Source organism: Hyalella azteca, unplaced genomic scaffold (assembly GCF_000764305.2).
Source record: "Hyalella azteca isolate HAZT.00-mixed unplaced genomic scaffold, Hazt_2.0.2 contig7040, whole genome shotgun sequence".
NCBI lineage: Eukaryota > Metazoa > Arthropoda > Malacostraca > Amphipoda > Hyalellidae > Hyalella > Hyalella azteca.
Window position 1 is genome coordinate 5674 of NW_025937175.1, and position 20597 is coordinate 26270.

The window sequence follows — 20597 nt, forward strand, 5'->3', positions numbered from 1 at the left end:
CACTCATGTTACCAGAGTATTTACCTATATATCGTGTTGCACAGGCAGGGAATATATCTACTTTCTCAACCACAACTGTAGGTTTCCACCAATTTTTTTTCCTGAATTCCTTCATCCGTCACATACTTCTATTGCAAAGCCCAACAGCTAAAATTTCATATTGATTGTCCTTGAGTTTCTCATATCAGCTGGGTTTAATGTGTGAGTAATATTTTGAAAGCTACACTATGCACTATTTGAAAGTTATGAAGTGTTTTTGTAATTTTGAATGAAATTAACTCAGACTTCTTTCAAATTTAATTGTTTATTTAAAAAATCTATGAATGTTTAATATCGAAGAGTTCTTACGTCTAGTTTATTAGGTATCCAAATTTTGAGCAGGTGATGCAATAGTGCAAAAGAAGCTTTAAATATGGAGCACAAGTTTAGGATGTTTGTAGTCACTAACTTCTTTATGATCCAACAAAGTTGATAAAAGGGAGTATTTTTTGAAATATCAAACATTAGATGCCTTGGAATTATGGTGAAATTTAGTTATCATGTGAAAAATTTTCCTATTCAAAATTTTCCATTTGAATTTTACTTCATTTTGGGAATAAATGAGCATTGTATGATAGCATTTTTGTTCTATTCAAGTTTCTTGTAGTATGGTATATGATAAAGTGAGCTGAATATTTGCAATGTTGCAAGGACATGTCTCTTCCGTTCAGTTTTTTCACTCCATCAAGTTACATGGGATAAACAATTGCTTTTTGAATTGAAGAAATGTAGTGTTGGGGCATGTATGATAATATTAGCAAATAAAAGCTTATTTGTGCCAACTCCTGTAGTCCTGTTGCATTACCATGATTTTATTTTATTGAAGTTTTTATACATGACTGCCATTTGCTGCTGACTCAGTTTTATTTTGCAGAAACTAATTTATGGTTTTTATTTATGTAAAAATATCCAATTTTATAAGTTTTTGTAATGTCCTACTTCAGTGATAACTAAACTGAACCTTGCACTCAAGATTTAGAATTTAATCAGGTAAGATTTATCTATTTTTTCATGTACCTATATATACGATTGATCTCTCTTGATATGGTTTTACTCTTTAGTTTCTCCAGCATATTTTAGTAACTTTTTTTAAATATAACTAAATAAGGCTTTATAAATCTTTTTTGTAATGAAATTTAATTCTTTTTGTCTAAATGTTAAAGAATTTTTCATTGAAGTAAAGTATCAAAGTCTGTGCTAAATCCTAAATGTGTGTTAGGCTTCTTCCAAAAAGTTTTTCATATATACGGTACGTTATGCTCTGTGTATAATGTACATTATCTAATTAACCTTTATGCCATTGTTCCCGGTACGCGTTACTGAATGGATTTTTATAGCAACTACAGATGAAAAGTTACACGAATAATAGGTAGAAATTTCAACTTTTATGGATGAATTAGGTTGGACCACTTGACACAGTAACGAAATTAGAAGAAAATGTTGGATTATATCCGATTTGCCATGCCCATCGCGGCCAATCAATTAATCTTGGAATTCGGGTAGGATTACGAACTTCTGATCTCTTAGGAAGGAATAATTACCTATAAACATTCCCCTGTCTTATAACATGTTTACATTACCTGCTTTCTTTTGAATTTCATAATTGCATAATTAAAACTTATTTAACATGTACAAGCTTTCAATTTGAAGACTTACTTGTTTACGTTTAGATCTCTCGGTAGGATTCGGTCACAATTATCTGTTCTTTAAATAATCATTAATAGATAAATGAATGTTTTTTTAAACCTAAACAAACTGGACTCGAGAACGAAACTGCCCTGATAACAACCGATTGGCCCGTACAATCGATTGGCTTACTGATATTGGCCCGCACAAGTTACGGAAGCATTTCTATTGTGTTTTGATGAGATAGCATCTGTTTGATTTACGTCTCCACGGTATTTTGTACGAGGTCCTCTACAGTAATTTTTTCATCACTTTGCTTGAATCTACACTAGTGAAAACATCGTCCAATTTGGCTCTCTTGTCTACAAACCATTTGTCTGAGAGATCCTGCCTGAATGCACAACAAACGAAGGTTATTTTTTTTCATGATTGACGATTCAACTTGGAAATAATTAACCTGAATGCACGAACGAATGAAGATAATATTTATTCGTGATTGGCGGTTTAACTTGGAAATAATTTACATAGTTTTGAAATTTAAGATAGACCATAAGTCGTACCGCCACATCACTGAACAGCGTTCGGTTTTTACAAACGAACAGAAAACATAGATCATGCTCTCCGCCGTCGATCCCTCTCTTATCAACGAAACCTTTCAGCTATTGACCTCTTTCGATTTAGTTCGGTAAGTTTCGACACAGAGGCTTTAATCTAGTCCCTACGAGTGTTGTACTGCAACGAATATTGCGATTTACTATAGATTACAATTTGCTAGAACGTGCTTGATTCTGCTATGCATCACTATTAGCTGCAGCGAATTTTACAAATAATCGATTTTTAAGCCTGTGGTATTACGGTTTAGGTTTTGATATTTTACTCCACCGCTTAGTCATCATATTATTTCGTTCGTCGTTGAATCAAGATTCAACGTAAAGTATTGAATCAAGATTGTCGTTGAATCAAGATTCAACGACGAAAATTCGTCGAATTAAGATTCAACGACAACGTAACACGAAGCTTAGAGGAACAACACACAAGTCTTCTTGTGAACAACAGCGAACCGTAGCCTGTTTTTACACGATTCTTTAATAAATGTAATAATTTTCAGTTGTGTGATGACCGTTGCCATGACTATACAGCAGTTATTATCATGCGTGTTCATTAACGTGAACGTATGATATCGTTATTACACTCATTACATGATACTCTTTTCGAATCCTATGATTTCTCGTGCACGATTACGTTACCTAGTTCTGAAATGCAAGAACTGTGTGAATCTGCCTTTTGAGAACTATAGGAGTTCAGTGTGTTTGCTGGAGCCACTCACTAACGTTCAGTTCTTGCTAACACAAGGTTAATTACGGTAACCATGCAAGTTAATAACTGCTGTGTGCCGCGCCAGAAAACCTATTGCGTGCACGAATGACGAAGAGCACGGTTTGGTTTGCAATCATCTCAATATCGCCGATAGTGGATTTTTTCACACTCTTCTTGTATTAATTAATTAATTTTTTCACATTAATTAATTTTTTCACATTAATTTGTTTTTTATTAATTAACTTTTTCACACTCTTCTTGTATTAATTTTCTTATCTGGCCTGTTTCTGTGGCTCATATTCCTCAAAATTAAGAAAAAGATAGTCATGGAGCTATCGAATGCTGAATTTACATCTTTCACACCTCGGAGTGGTTGGTGTAGGTACATATTGTAGAACCTGTGTTACCAGTTTACCACCTCAAATACTATGTCCTGTTACTTACAGGATTGTATTTTAATATCAACAGCAGCTTTCAACACTCCAATCCTTCATTAATTTCCTAATTGCAGATGGCTAAGACTTCGTAAGTCAAATACAAACGTTCGAGATGCTGGTGAGGCAGCACAACAAAGTTATGGGTCGTCGGGAACCACCAACCGACATCGCACCACAGCCAATCACAGCGCCATCGATCCGGACGACCTCACGTCTCGCCTTGTGTCCATCACAATACACCCCGCTTCCGTTCAAGAGAAATCTTTGAAATATACTATCGATACTCTTCATGATAATGAAGCTACAATTCAAGATAATTATTCCAATATTAATCTGCGGTCCATAACCGGGTGGACTTTTAAGGCTTTAGCTTTTCCCTGGAAGTTTGTCTGTCGTGTGCGTCAAGAGTGGCGTTCGATTGCTGCGCCGGACTCGGCAATGCCTTCCGCACACACGGCGCTGCTGGCGCGACCGGCAGAAGCGGCAGCGCGACGTGTGCCGAGCGAAGATGACGACCTCATGCCCCTGCTTGCTGGGTCGCCAAGATTACACAGTTTTCCCAGGTGAGTACAAGTACTGTTTCGGACATGTTTTTTCTTCGCGGCGATAGTGAAAATGATCACATAATGCCTCGAATTTGCCGGTGCTGCGCGTTGGATTAAGGTTTTATTTTTTTATCGAACAGCCCTCTGTTCGATGTGTGAATTCACGTCGACTGTTAATTAATGTAGTTGTATAATCACCGCAGCCTCGAAATCCAGTCAGCGATGGTTGCTAATTGTACTGCTTTGCATTTTTACCTTCGATCGACTACACGTTAATTTCATATGAAGCAGTGTAACATCATTAAACAGGGAACATTGTACCACAAATTTAACTAAATTTCCTCAGGAGTTTATTGTATTATTACAATTATTCTTCAATTTAAATAACGTATCACCGACCCGTGGTCGTCCTACTCGAGACCATCCTGAGTAATTTTTGATCCGCTTCTAGTAATATTTTCAATTGTGATTTGTTTTGTCATGATTCATGAAGGATTCATTAATGTTATGATTCTCAAATAAATATTCATTCGTTGCGGGATAATTCAGTCTTTAGAGCAAACGAAGACCAGCTGTCATATGAGAGTCATATTTATCAATATTTAATATTTCGTTATTTTGTGGTGAACTGCAGCATCTAGAAGCTGGAGACTTTTCTTGTCTTCGCATCAATGTATCGATCTCGGGAATCAACAGTAGCATAATATTGTCATCCTGAACACGCGATTTTGATCCGAAAATACCTCCTTCATAATTAACAATTTTACTTGGAGAACCGCTATTTTTAATCGAGTGGGATGACTATCGGCACGCACTTGTAATTTTACCTCGTATTGTAAATACACGCCATTCTAATACTATTATACGTAACTTTGAATCTGTTTTCATATAAAAAATGTGACGCATGAGTGTGGCTTGGACCACTCACGAGCTATCTGAAAACCGTGTGTTATTCTTGGCTAGTTTTGCTGCCGGCACCGAGCTAAGCCTAGCGCGTGGCATGCGTGGCACTCGTTAGCAGAGTGCCACAGAGGGATGGTGACAGTGTCTCTTAGTGCCTGGAGACAGAACAGTGAGCGTTTTGCTCCATACTATGAAAATTAGAAAAAAAGTGTCTGTAAATTTGTAATGTATGAAGTAAAACCTTAGTGAAGTAATTCACTAAGATGATGGTGAAATTTCAATGCAGATTGCAAAATAAATAATGATTTAAAAGAACCTTGGGGTTATACTAGATTTGTCATGCATAGGCATAGCAATGAGTGTTCTAAANGTTGTAGTGCTTCTTTCATATATATGAAAATTTAGTCCGTTCTAAAGGCATATATTCCTTTATAATTGTTGGGACAATCTCCTAAATTAACTCAAACTCTGTATTGGCGCATCAGTTGCGTTTACGTATTTTATTTTTCCAATTGTGTGTTTGGGTTAAATATAATTGAGTTAATAACGATGATTAGGTACAGTCAGAAAAATGAATCTACCATATTATCCAAATAGTGACCATTTCTTGAACGCTGTACAAGCAGAGAGCGGACATCGCTCTGATGCTCTTCTTCGCCGGGCCAAACTGCATCAGGGTGACCCACAAAAGCGCTAACAAGCATTGTTATTTGGACATGAGTTTATATATGTTTGAGTGTGAAGTCTTGTCGCCGTCTGTGCCGGTTAGCCTAAATGCGTCGCACTGCTTCGAGATCAGACTATGTCGCTTCAAACAACGGCTCCGCGAAACGATTTATTGGCGGTTTATCGGCGATTTATAGGCGATTTAAAGGCGCCACTTTACAAATTTTATTGTCATTTTCTACGGATGCGCTCATATTTCAGTGACAACAACGTTGCCAAAATAATTCATAATTAAAGTCATTAATCGTTTGATGTACGAATGGTAGAATAGGAACACACAATGAACAAATTTTGGACGCAGTTCAGAAATGTTGCTGGGCGAGTTTATTGACTAGGAAAAATCTTGGAAATCGGAGACGCGCGGTTCAAAATTACGGAAACATGCGGATGTGTTGGACGACATGTGAGGTCAAACACTGTGAACAGTGTTTGACATGTGTGAACAGTGTTGTCAAACACTGTTTGTTGAACATTGCGCTGCCTGCTCGAGCTTCATTTTATGTCCTATGAATTCTTTTTATTTAACAGCATGCGTAGTGAAGATATTAGCGCCCTCTTATAATAACGATACCTAAATTGATGCTCATATTGTATCTTATCATTAATTGATTGTGCTATCTGCGCCGATATATTTTTACAGAAAAAAGCTCTTTATCGTGTCACTCAGATAATATGATCGTAGGCGTATATTATGGGCACAGTCAGCCTAGTAAGGTTATGAATCTGGATTATATTATATGGTAACTCCATGTACCCAAGTCTTGATGTCAAAACCATATGTTTGGTTATTGTTAATGTGATAAGTCTTAATTAAAATATATTACCTTTTCGGAAGTTCAATATACATGAAATAGAATTTCTATTTTCTGAAGTCTTCCGCGCAGTATATTATCTCAATATTAAGTATAATATAGGTAGTCTATAAATCGTTTTTAGTCATTCAAATTATATTGGGATTATTGCCAGATTGCCTGCCTATCATAATTACAGAAGCTCGTTCTGCACGCATCAATTGAAATTTTGATGTCTCCCCACAACGAACTTTTATGCCTTCCGGCTTCAATTCTCACATAGAAAGTACATTCGTAAAATGAGTAACTGCATTACTGATATGCCCGATAAACATTTATTTTCTCTATGGCATTTAAAACATTCGATGACATAAAGCTCATGTGTTGAGGTGCAAATACCATAAAACTGCCATCCACCACAGTTCAGTTAGTCAGACGCGTGCCTAGGTTTCGATTGTATATTTTAATATGTCTCGCACAGAAAAATTCGTCTGTTGCATGCATTATCTTTTTTCTTTGAGCGGTGTAGAATTTTTATTATCACATCTTTTTTATTGTACAATGTCGTTTCAAGTGGTCGTCGTACGTGGATAATTGAACGTAGTTAACCCCGTAGTGTGTGTCTATTTATGCCAAGCCCCTATACGTTCTCTGTTGATTGAATTAAAGTAAACGTCTACACTCGTCGTTTGTCGGCGTATAGTTGCGTAGTAGTAAGAACTGCTGAATTATTTGTGCACTTAGCGTTCTCTTGTACCTAGACGTCAACTGCGGCTGATAATACGAGTAGCGGCTGAATGAGCCCTCATCGCTTGCGTTCTTGGCGTTAATTACGTGAGGTAATTACTGCAGCGTTCGTTACGTGCGTTTATTACGTGAGGTAATTACCAGCGTTCACGTGCGTTTATTACGTGAGGTAATTACCAGCGTTCATTACGTGCGTTTATTACGACGCATTCATCACTGTCCCTGCACAGGACGTGGTGATTTGCATCACTCGCCGTGACGGGTGATCGTCATGCTGACCAAGTCAGGGTGAGTTCAATGCGAATTGTAAGTGCTTGTTTTTATTTCTTCCCTATAATTTATTTATTCATCTCAAGGAACTTAAATTCTCTTCTAAGAGAATTTTAAGATCTTCAAATTAAAATCTATACAGTCGCATACCGTGATTTTGCGAATTGAGCATTAAATATTGCAAGCTTGTGAATGACCATTAATTGCTATGTCGCTTTCCCTGTTAAATATCTCTCCCTGATTCTTTTTGCATTATTTTTGCATTGTAGCTTTCGTTTTGTAAATGTCCTCCCAGCTTCTTTTCCATAATCTGCTCGCCAACTTGAATTATCGGATAATAACTGCAATCATCTGTGCGCAATCAAATGAATAATTTAATAGCTGGCTTTCGTCTGTTTTTAAACCATTATTTTTTTTGGCCTGTCGCTGGGGACGTGATTGTTCAGATGTCTTGTTGGACGTTCCAGATGTCTTGGACGTGTTGCTATCATTTAGCTTTCAGTGATTATATGTAGGTATATTTCAGAATAGAATAGAAGTTTCGGCGTTGAAGAAATAGGCCCATGGCCTGTTGCCGATTCTTGAACTTTTCGTGACTTGATTCACAAGGGATCCGGCCTTTGGAACCCGATCTTTCCANCCTCTGGTGGCAGGTCCTAAGCCTATTTAAGCCAATACTCCGCAATTTAGTGAAGAGGGTCACTGCTTGCCCGCGTTTGTGTCGGCGTTCGCCATTGTGAAGCAATTGCCCCTCGTTGTAGGCCATAGAGCAGCTAATAGCAAAGTTTACATTCGCCGTGTGTGCGTGTTTTCTCTCGCGTGTGCATTTAGCTTTCTTCATTACTCTCGATTTTACTGCCTCTTGGAAAACTCTATTTCATCAAAGCTATTTGGATTATGTAATTCAGTGCTGTTGTTGGCTGTGGGATCGTGGAATGTTGTCTGTTCACGATTTTTGTTATTTCACGTCTGGAAAAAATTTGTCAATTTATTGTCACGATCAATATGTCGTTAAGAAAGCGGGCGATTAAATTGTAACCATACCTTCATTTTGTAAGGAACTTTACTCTCTTCATAATTTCATATAGAAGTATTGTGCTGTACTGCGCACTTAACTGATGTTCCTATATAACTCCAATTATTCAAAATTCGGGACGGTCAGTCAAAACATACTCTAGTTGGCCTCATGCTATCTCACTGAGCGAGATAAGCTTCCACAGACGCATCCAAGAGCCTGAAGTTCTAGCGACAGCACAGTGTGCGACACTCGAACATAACCATTTGGTCTTTGTCCTATTACAAAGATTTACTTTTAATATATTTTCAACGTGTGACTTCTCATGTTTAGTCATTAGTGGATGCCTTAGTGAAGTATCCGTTGTTTGTTAGTCTGAAGTTGCGTTTTACGAGTAGTTCAACTTTCAAACAGTAGCTTCTCTTACCACGTGTGGTAGGGTTTAGCGCGCGCTTTTGTCACCATGTGGCTTGACGTGTAAGTGTAGCTTTTAACGAGCTCTATTGACTTCAAAATTGAAACAATTTTACTTATGTTATTTGTAACTTATGTGTTATTGTTGTGGTGAATTAATTAATATCAAATTATTCCACATTTGCATTAAAAGTTGATATCCCATCTTAGACTTATTCGAATTTACTTTTACAATTCCATTTTTTTCTGGTTCAACTTCAATTGGTTAATTCATTTCCATTTTAATTAATTGAAAAATATAGACTTCGTAGTCGTGAAATTTGCGTTATTTTGTGGCTTAACTTTTGTAAAATGCATAATTTTCCTTAACTTTTGATAAAAGGCATAATTTTCCAACGTAACAGTACCGATTTTGGGTACAATTGAAGCTATGAAATCCGACGAGAATTTTAATAGTCCGTTACGTTATTCCTTGTTATTCGGAGCATAGTTATTAAAGTTTTACATTGTTCACCGCAGGTCCGCGGTTGTGTACGGCTGCTTCTTGTGCCTCGGTCTCGGCACTCTGCTGCCATGGAACTTCTTCATCACAGCAGAGTCGGTGAGTCCTCATCACACATTTACCCTAGGATAACTAATTTGTTTAATATTTTTAGTGATTGGTTAATAATTGCATACAATGCACTGTGCCTTTTGCTCCTCAGTCACTATTTTTTGCTAATTCCAATAGCAATCTTTTTTCTACATGAATTTGCACGAAATACAGGAGTAATTACAATGGATGCATGCAATTTAATTCGATGTATAATGAATCGAAGAAGAGTTCAATTAATATGGCTGATAAGTTAGTGCTGGTTTTGCTCCGGGAAATTTTAAAGTGGCATCTGAGCTTCAGTGAAGGGATGTAGGTTAAAGTCATTAAACGCTAGTGTTATTTAAGCCTAATCCTATTTTTGATGTCATATACACACTATTCATCGATAATACACATTAAAGTTCAGAACTTCAGACTAGGTACAAAATACAACAATAAATTGTCTACAACATTAGCTCCTAGTGTTTTTCTCTCGCTTAGTGTTTTAAATGGCACTTAGTGTTTTGTTCTTACTTAGTGTTTTTACTGGCGCTTAGTGTTTCACTCTCACGACTGAATGTGCTCCAGAAAGTGTAAGTTATCATTCATCAGTCATTCCCGATATTGCTTTGTGTTGACAGTAGTCTGTTTCAGTACTGGCAGTACAAGTTCCGCAACACGACCAACGCCTCGATGTCGGCCGGCGATGCCGCGGAGAAGACGGAGCTGCAGACGCTCTACACGCCCATGCAGGCTTGCCTCTCGCAGCTCACGAACTTCTCGCTCCTTATTGTCAATGCGCTCTTCAGTCACCGGTAAGTAAGGAAGAGTTCACTGATTGTATTCTAGCTCTTCATAGTCAACGCGCTCTTCAGTCACCGGTAAGTACGGAAGAGTTCACTGATGTGGTGCGATGGACAGCTGCGTATCACAGAAAATGTCAAGGTTTTTTTTTTTTGGATTACGCATAATTCTAACTTGCAGGTCTTGGTAATGAATCAGTCTCTAATTGTTTCTTTGGATTGACCAGATTGCCTGTGCGGTTTCGACTGAAGTGGTCGCTGGTGATGATGCTGGTTTTCTTCAGCATTACCACAGCCCTCGTCAAGGTGGACTCTGATAGCTGGCAGACGGCCTTCTTCGTCGTTACTATGATCCTCATCGTCCTGCTCAACAGTGGGTTTTTTATCGTCAAGATACTCTCGGTAAATATATTCCTATTCTTAGGAACTACCCCTAATCTAGCGTTCAGACTTGCTTCTGAAGCCGAATTTGCGTTATGTTTCTTTACTGATTTTTGAAACTACTTGTTATCCTTCTTCTAAAAATTACGCGTCATTTCTCAACGTCTCCTCCTACGTCTTCGGTAATTCTTTGGTAAGTGGCTGGTCCCCAGCCACTCCGCTGGGCATCTGGTGATGAAATAACGACTAAACAATTTCTCAACGAAATCAACTCGTAGTCAGCATTGTTTCAACGAAATCGACTCATAATCAGCATTGTTTAAATGAAATCAACTCATAATCAGCATTGTTTAAACGAAATCAACTCGTAATCAGCTTTGTTTCAACGAAATCAACTCCTAATCAACATTGTTTCCACATCATTTTTCACACGGAATCGAACTCGTATAGTCTTATTTGCCGCCCAGTAACGCGTAGCTTGCTGACGCAGGTTGCGGGGCGCTCTTCCAAGGCGGGCTGTTCGGGCTGGCTGGGATGTTCCCACNCACTAGTTTGACCTAATCAATTCACAGATCTGGCCGCTGGGTCTGTCAGTGGCTGCCGTATTTGGCGTGACGCTCGCCGTCTTTCCCGCTGTCTGCGTCAAGATCACCTCGACGTCAGCCAACCCCGTCTGGGCTGGTAACCTCTTCTTTTTTGCATGTGTTAAGAAGCAGTATTACGAGTGTTTTAATTGATAGCCTCACTGGTTCACTTGTATTAAGAAGCAGTATTATGAGTGTTTTAATTGATAGCCTCACTGTGTTTGCTTGCATTTAAAAGCAGTATTATGAGTGTTTTAATTGATAACCTCACTGTGTCTGCCTTAGTTGACCAGCAATTATTTACATCATTCATAATATTTGAGTGTTTTCGCAGCTCCTTCATTCATCTTTCATACCTGAGGTCTGGTTTGTGCAGAGACCTACTTCCAGCCCGTACTGACGTTCCTTCTCTTCAACGTCGGGGACCTCGTCGGCCGTCAGGCAGGAGGCTACTTTCAGTGGGTGGGTAACAGCGGTCCGGATTTTAGGATTTATCATTACTTTTAAATGCACCTTCCTTCCAATTTCACACCATTTTTCGCTTTATACGCCATTCTACTATTCACACAACATTTTTACATTCATCCTCAATTTTCCGTTTTTTTTTCGTTTTGTACATCACTCTCCCATTTATACACCATTTTCCCATTTATACACTATTTTTCCATTTATACACTTTTCCCATTTATTCACCATTCTCATATTTATTCACCATTCCTTGATGTTATATACAATTCTGCCCGTTATCACAATACATTCCTGTTGCTTTCTCCGCCCGTCATCAATACAATACATCATAAATACAATCAATATTGTACATTACACAATATTGTATAATACCGTAGCTCTCTACGGAGCCTTGCTCTTTTTTTTCCCACTACTCGTAATGCGCTTCGAAGGTCTTGTTATTCTCTTTTCTGTGACGCGCACTCCCGCACTCCCCTTCACTGTTCCCCTCACCTCATCCTCCATTCTTTGTTCCCCTTACCTCATCATTCATTTACTTCAACCCCTCACAAGCCCCGCCTTATTATGCCTCTCCCCACAGCCCGGCCCCAAGTCCCGCTTGGTGTACGTGTTCGTGGGGCTGCGCGTGATCTTCATCCCGCTGCTGTTGCTGTGCAAAATAGCCGTAGCTCTATTACAGCTACCTAGATGAAAATCATGAAATTAATGCCGATCAAGAATATCAGAACGAGTCAATAAACAAATGACATTGAATAAAATACCTAGATACATCATACAGCTAATAGAATAATCATAGATACAGCCAATAATCAAGGACTGGAATACGGTCTGATGGAAGCTAGCTAAGCGTATAGGCTACGCCGTACTGAAATGCAAATGAAGTAACAACGCCCAATCCCAAATGATATTCAGCACATATTAGTAAATACGCTTAACTGGAGCCTATCTCAGTAGAAGTGATTAAATTTCCTACAATTCGCACCTTTGACGATTTTGTAGCCTATAAGTTTACCGCATACAGATCAACAACTAAGCTTCAGAGCTGCACAAGTTTTCAACACTCAAGTTGACTCAACTCAATAAACATTTTGGCATTTAATAAACTAGTGTTTGACGCCGATGTTGCCAAATGAAACCTTTATCTGAAGCCCTAAAACACAAAATCTAAAAAACTTGCCATTGCAACTACTGCTCGACGGGAACAAGGAGGAAGTGTGAGCACGAATACCATCGGAAGTTACACAGATTTTATTGGCACTCAGAACTCTCCTGCCATTCGAACAGACCTCGACAACTTGGAAATCCATGAACTTTGCTACCATCTTAGCTTGATACAAGGTTGGCGCACGTGTGACACCGCGCAACTACGACGGACCAAGGTTTGCACTCGAATTATCACCGCAAATTTATGTTTCCTTATACTATGGTCGATGAATGCATTACTGTTTGATGAAATTACTCTATAGATTGGAAATTGAAATACCATTAGTCATTTAGAGATTTTTGAACGAGATGAAACTTTCAAGCTACGAACATATTAAAAATATAAATTAGAACTTAACCTTAGTTAAGAAATTAATAATACATTATAAGGACGAGTTGTCATTTAGGAGCACAGACATGCAATAAATATTGAGTGAATGATGCCATATGTATTCAACAAATAGTAACAACATGTATTTAGGGTGTTACAGCTTCAGATCTCAACTTATAAGTTATATTAATTCGTCTGCCAAAATTCCAATATCAATGCGTACAATTCTCAATATCGTGCATCGTAAATAAATACTTTGAAGCTTTAAGAAATATTTGAGTTTAAGTTGAGTCTATTTTAAATCCCTTATTCAACATTTGATGTGCCAGATTCGAACAAATATGAAACAGCTTGCACAAATGAACATGCTTACGAATAAATTTAAGTATTTGATGTTCAAGATTACGCGAGACTTGCAAATAATCTAACGATCACTCACGAATGAAAAATGTTATATGTGTTAACTGATCACACACTAGAGCCAGCAATTGTGATCGTCATTTACGACTTTTTAGCGCATTTTCTCATTTATGGAAAAAATGCACCATTGTGCTTGCCATGTCCGTCTGTCTGTCCGTCCGTCCGCGACCTCAAGTTTTCGTCGACGAGAAAATGCGCTCTCTGTCACTCACTGCAGTGAGTACTGAGTTATATTTTTTCTGCTTGTCACGTTATTTGTCAGTGTGAATGTGGAGTTGCAGCTTCAGCGCATTCAATGCAGAATTTGAATGTAAGGTCTTGAACAATTTGAGCACCATTTGAAAAGAAGCTGCATTACTTAAAATCCAATTTTGAAACCGCGCTGATTACCAGCGCTCTTCCAAGGCGGGCTGTTCGGGCTGGCTGGGATGTTCCCGCCGCGCTTCATGACGGCGGTCGTGACGGGCCAGGCCATCGGGGGCGTCTTCGCCTCTCTCGCCAGGTCAGCTTAGCATTACTCCGACATTGTTTCAAGAAAATAATTCTTATGAATTATTCCAAAACTAGAGTTACTATTGCAGTAGATTGGAACATAGGCTAATAAATACTCTACAACTCGATCAGCTCTGGATGATGGCAGCACAGGATGAGATATGGTTGGTTGGTGGCTGCTTAGGTTATACGTTCACATTTTTGTGATAAAATAATCATTTATATTGATAAATTGAATGCTACGAATTATTTTGTTTGGACCATGTATCCAATTCTTTTCAACTTGTTGAAATTTGTGCATCTAGATTGGCAATGTTAAAGCAAATGTAACCATTAGAAAAGGATTGTTACTTGATCATTGAATTGAGTTTCAACACTGGCAGTATTTCTAAACGCCAGATTGAACGTTACGATAAGAGGGTCCTTGAGTATCCACGGAGATATCCAGCAATACATTGTAATGAAATAATTAAAGTGTTATGTCTGACTTGACAGGATCGTGTCGTTGGCCGCGGGTGCGGACGACATTACCTCGGCCTTCATCTACTTCCTGATCGCCGTGGGCGTGATGGTGGGCACCATCGGGGCACTCCACTACCTCACCACCACCGTGAGCCTTGCTTCCCTGCATCTGTTGATCCTTATCTCAGTGTATATGCATTATTTTTAATTTCAATTTCCATTCTGTGGTTACTCATTGTTTTGGCATTCCAAACAAGCACTTGACAGTTGTAAAATATTCTGTGTATATGCATTATTTGTAATTTCAGTTTCCGTTCTGTGGTTACTCATTGTTTTGGCATTTCAAACAAGCACTTGACAGTTGTAAAATATTCAATCTATTTATGTAGGTATTTCATTTTATATTGACCCCGCCGCCCGCTCCTGATCCTGCAGGAGATGTACCAACACTACACGTCCATGTCGGTGTCAGAGAAGCCCCTAGGCTCGGAGGAAGAGCAACAGCCTCTCAAGCCNGTTTCATTGGTGTTAACATTCATTTCATTCGTGTTAACAAGTCAGTACATGCTGGAAATCACCTGCGAAAGATTTTGACGGCCAAGGATGGAGGCATGGGAATCTGACGTTTACTATTATTCCGTATAGTTTCGGATAGCGGTTACCACTCACCCTCCAGTGTGGGACCAATCAGCGAACGAGACGCCGGAACCATCAGCCCATCTGAAGCCTCCGCCGCCACCACCGACGCCTCCGGTCCAGATGTATTCCTGTCTCTTATACACATCTAGATGTGTATAAGAGACAGGTGCATCAGGTGGCCCCAATGAGGGCGGATGAACGATAATCAGAGGCGGCGATCCATCGTGGCCTGGGACTGCTACGTCCCAAACAAATACCAAGGATACCACGGATACCAATATATTGTAATGAAATAATTAAAGTGTTATGTCTGACTTGACAGGATCGTGTCGTTGGCCGCGGGTGCGGACGACATTACCTCGGCCTTCATCTACTTCCTGATCGCCGTGGGCGTGATGGTGGGCACCATCGGGGCACTCCACTACCTCACCACCACCGTGAGCCTTGCTTCCCTGCATCTGTTGATCCTTATCTCAGTGTATATGCATTATTTTTAATTTCAATTTCCATTCTGTGGTTACTCATTGTTTTGGCATTCCAAACAAGCACTTGACAGTTGTAAAATATTCTGTGTATATGCATTATTTGTAATTTCAGTTTCCGTTCTGTGGTTACTCATTGTTTTGGCATTTCAAACAAGCACTTGACAGTTGTAAAATATTCAATCTATTTATGTAGGTATTTCATTTTATATTGACCCCGCCGTCCCCTCCTGATCCTGCAGGAGATGTACCAACACTACACGTCCATGTCGGTGTCAGAGAAGCCCTTAGGCTCGGAGGAAGAGCAACAGCCTCTCAAGCCCTCTGAGCTCGTCGCTCACTCCACCAAGGTCTTCAAGCAGGTACAGCATTGCTTTCTTATCGGTCTTGATTGAAATGTTTGGCGTAATTCATATAATGTCAAGTTATCATTGTATTGATTGTCAGACTCTTGACGCTTGATTTTGTACAGAATTTAAGAATAAAAAGTAGCGTGGGGAGGGCTGGGAAGTACATACACTGGATGCCTATAGCCAAGAATTCTTTAAACAGAGAATTGTCAACTGTATTCTAGAAACGAAAAAAACTGTTGAGTTTTGGGGAATCTATCAGCTAGATGTTTAAAACAATCAGTTTGATGTGATTTCGGAAAAGAATAAACGTGACACACTAGTTCTAAAGCGGAGCAGCGTGACGTACGAGTTCTGCAACGAATCAGCGTGACATACAAATTCTGCAACGAATCAGCGTGACACACTAGTTTAACCTAATCAATTCACAGATCTGGCCGCTGGGTCTGTCAGTGGCTGCCGTATTTGGCGTGACGCTCGCCGTCTTTCCCGCTGTCTGCGTCAAGATCACCTCGACGTCAGCCAACCCCGTCTGGGCTGGTAACTCATCTTTTTTGCTTGTTAATAAGCAGTATTATCAGTGTTTTAATTGATAACCTCACTGTGATCCTTTGCATTAATAAGCAGTATTATGAGTGTTTTTATTGATAACCTCACTGGTTCACTTGTATTAAGAAGCAGTATTATGAGTGTTTTAATTAATAGCCTCACTGGTTCACTTGTATTAAGAAGCAGTATTATGAGTGTTTAAATTGATAGCCTCACTGTGTTTGCTTGCATTTAAAAGCAGTATTATGAGTGTAGTAATTGATAATCACACAGTGTTTGCCTTTGTTGACCAGCAATTATTTACATCATTCATAATATTTGAGTGTGTTCGCAGCTGTTTCCTTCATCTTTCATACCTGAGGTCTGGTTTGTGCAGAGACTTACTTCCAGCCCGTACTGACGTTCCTTCTCTTCAACGTCGGGGACCTCGTCGGCCGTCAGGCTGGAGGCTACTTTCAGTGGGTGGGTGACAGCAGTCCGGATTTGAGGATTTGCAATTATTTTTAATTACACATTTCTTCCAATTTCACTCCCTTTTTTCTATTTATTCACCATTTTTTGCTTTATACACCATTCTCCCGCTTATACAGCATTCTTAAATTTATCTGCCATTTCCGTTTTTTTTTACTTAATTTTTCGATTTGTAAACTTTTCTTCCATTTATACACCATTTCCCATTTATTTACCATTCTCCCATTCATTCGCCATTTCTCGATTTAAACACAATTCCTCCATTCATATAGCTATATATTTTACATTTATACATCATTCTTCCATCTTTTGTTGAAGTTTATTATCGTCTTTATCACTTTTCTAGCGTTAGCTGTCGAGATGATCACTCTGAATAAGCTATTTTCGCGCTTTTTTATAATTGTGCTTGGTAACTGAATCAACGAGTTACCTCCTGTAGTCCTCTCTGCCCGTCATCACAATACATTGCTGTAATTCTCTCTGCATTCATCACAATACACAATATTGACATTATTATTGACGGAGCCTTGCTCGACGCTGCGGCCGTTTTTCCCTGTACTCTTAATGCTTTTCGGGGGTCTCGTTATTCTGTTTTCTGTGACGCGAACTCCTGTATTCATCCAATGTTTCCCTCACTCCATCCTTCATTTTTTGTTCCCCTCACCTCACCCTTCATTATTTGTTCCCCTCACCTCATCATTCATTATTTGTTCCCCTCGCCTCCTCCTATTCTTTGTTCCCTTTACCTCGTCCTTCATTATTTGTTCCCTCACCTCATCCTTCATTATTTGTTCCCCTCTCTCATCCTTCATTATTTGTTCCCCTCGCCTCCTCCTATTCTTTGTTCCCTTCACCTCATCCTTCATTATTTGTTCCCCTCACCTCATCCTATTCTTTGTTCCCTTCACCTCAATTATGCCTCTCCCCACAGCCCGGCCCCAAGTCCCGCTTGGTGTACGTGTTCGTGGGGCTGCGCGTGATCTTCATCCCGCTGCTGTTGCTGTGCAACCACGAATCTACGGACGTGCCCGTCTTCTTCCCCAGCGACGTCGCCTACTTCTTCGTTATGGCGCTCTTTGCTCTGTCCAACGGCTATCTGGGCACCCTCTGCTTCATCTATGCGCCGAGGTCGTCTTGTGTTGCTCTTTCCAAATTATTTGTGTTGCTTACTCTCTAGTTGCAGTTCTTGAATACTGTTATAGCCATAAAAATGTTACTGATCTCAAATATTATAATTATTTACTTGTAACCGTGATGGGTTGACAATTCAAAATTTAACGTTATTCAACTGCCGCAGAGTTCATTTCATGTTTAAGGTTCCTAGTCAAAATATGTATTTTGTTTGAAGTTCGTTTTTCAAATTGGCATAACCCGCTCTTACCTAGATTTTTTCACGTTAATGTCTGGGTTCCCTTGTATCGATTAAACTCCAATGATTTTTTCTCTACATTTGATATGCGCCCAGCCTCCGTGTTTGTGTTTGCTTCATTTTAATATCTATGAAATACAAACTTAAGATTGCCCATATCTAGATATTGTAATCAATACTTTATCATATTTTGTGTTAAATTTACTCGCACTTGCTTCACTAAATCGTTCGTATTGTACAATTATCGTTAACCACATTTCTGTTATGTGAGCCGAGTTCGTCCTTTTCTTTTATTTTCCAGGTCAGTCGATTGCATAAATTTCATTTTTTTTTTCTGTTCGGAAAGCTGCTTTTTGTGAATTTCATTAAAATGTTTTTGTTACAATTATTATTGATTTTTTCAGAAATAAAATCTTCGAACGATACAGTTGAAATCAACACATGCATGTTAGTTTGAAATTACATAGCGTAAGTTTTCAAAAAATGGAAGTCATTTATAATGCATCTTTACTTACTAAATTCTGGACGTTTTCAGGCGCGTGACGGACAGCAAGGATGCGGAGCGAGCAGGCAGCGTGATGGCCGCCATGCTGGGTTTAGGGCTCATGCTGGGCGCTGCCTCCAGCTTCGGCTTCGGCATGATCCTTTGATCGCTGAGCTCTTAACATGACTAATTTAGGAATCCTTTCCAAAATAGATCCACCGAACTATAAAATACTTTCTTATAGAACTAGTATGAAATACTTTCATATAGAACTATGAAATATGTTGGAATACTTTCTTATAGATCGATAGAACTATGAAATACTTTCTTATAGAACTATGAAATACTTTGGAATACTTCCTTATAGATCGATCGAACTATGAAATACTTTCTTATAGAACTATGAAATACTTTGGAATACTTTCTTATAGATCGATCGAACTATGATCTCTACGTGGGGCGGTACTGAGTTTCTTTGTAAGGATAATTATTAATCCCTATAGATGGGTTTACATTTGAGCATTTCTGTTAGATCGTTTCGGAGGAAGCGTTTTCATATGCTCGTAGCTGGGATTTCTTTTTTATATAGCGCTTCTCTACCACACCAGATATTTAGAAGAATTATTTGAAGTTCCGTAGCTTATTTTATTATTTATTCTTTGTAATACCATGTATTTTACTGCGCGTCTTTCGCGCAACCCAGTGATGTTTCGATTTGTAATAATTACAACAGCGCTGATATTCGTGTTTTATCTTAGGAGGTCTAAAGTTAGTTTGAATCTCCATACTTTGTTAGATAACACTTCAACTTACATCCGCGCGGAACTATTGTTTACGTCACTCGACGGGATTATTCCTCACAAAAACCAAGTTGCATTTTTCCACGTTCATACTGTGTAATTTTTCGTACGTTGCTAAATAAATACGTGAATCAGAGATATCTTTACGAACTTAACTTGGCGATTTCAAATGTCCTTGCAAGTCCAACGAGTTCGAGCCTCATGTGTTCAGAACTCGCAATTGAGGATATTAAGTGTTAAAGTTTGATTACGTCCAACGTGTTAACACGACTGTGTTCAAATAGTAACAAATAATAACGCGGTGAACTTATGAATGACCTTAAAAAAAATTTGAAATATTTCCCAGTTGCAGCCTAGAATCTGAGCTGAGGGTAGTACTGAAAGCGTGGTATTTCTAACGCAGTGGTTTTGGTTTACGTTGTGTTGTGCTAATTGTGTTTCGGCTTTGATTTTCCTTTCTAACCATATTTGGAATTTCTAGAAGATTATAATGCTAAAAACAGTTAGGTTGCTGCCTACATTCATATCCAAGAATTCTACAAAATCCATGTCATTCAACTCAGTTTCTAGTCTGGAAAGTGAGTGGGATGTATTGTTTTAGTGAAAGGTATGTTCACGTATCGTCTGCACATATTCTTACATTACGAATCACATGTTCTTATGAAATGTCCGTTCATTCATGTAGCTAATGCCTTGATGCCACGCAAGTATGAAGAATTTGCTTTGTGTTCCGTAATCAGAATGTAAATCGTGCAGCCTCGAGTCGGTGTTATCTATTAGCTAGGGACCAAGGACTTAGAAGCTGCGGGCACTAAGACATTCCTCGCGATTTTGCCCAGCAGTACATTGTTTTTTCAGACGTTGGTAATGTGATTAACCTTCCCGGTGTTCGTCCAAAGAAGTAA

At 38.9% G+C, this 20597-nt stretch overlaps 1 protein-coding gene across 1 annotated transcript; it reads left to right on the top strand.

The window, feature by feature from the left end:
- Window positions 1-1993: 1993 nt before the first annotated feature.
- Window positions 1994-20551, top strand: LOC108666797 (equilibrative nucleoside transporter 1). The gene is made up of 18 exons (XM_047881093.1): window positions 1994-2350; window positions 3494-3982; window positions 9350-9431; window positions 10059-10219; window positions 10435-10580; window positions 11079-11138; window positions 11549-11634; window positions 12221-12304; window positions 12903-12978; window positions 13988-14096; window positions 14582-14696; window positions 14984-15073; window positions 15502-15624; window positions 15912-16031; window positions 16451-16559; window positions 16945-17030; window positions 17971-18167; window positions 18944-20551. The coding sequence occupies exons 1-18, from the start codon at window positions 2280-2282 to the stop codon at window positions 19056-19058; spliced, it is 2319 nt and encodes a 772-aa protein (XP_047737049.1). The 5' UTR covers window positions 1994-2279; the 3' UTR covers window positions 19059-20551.
- Window positions 20552-20597: the final 46 nt, after the last annotated feature.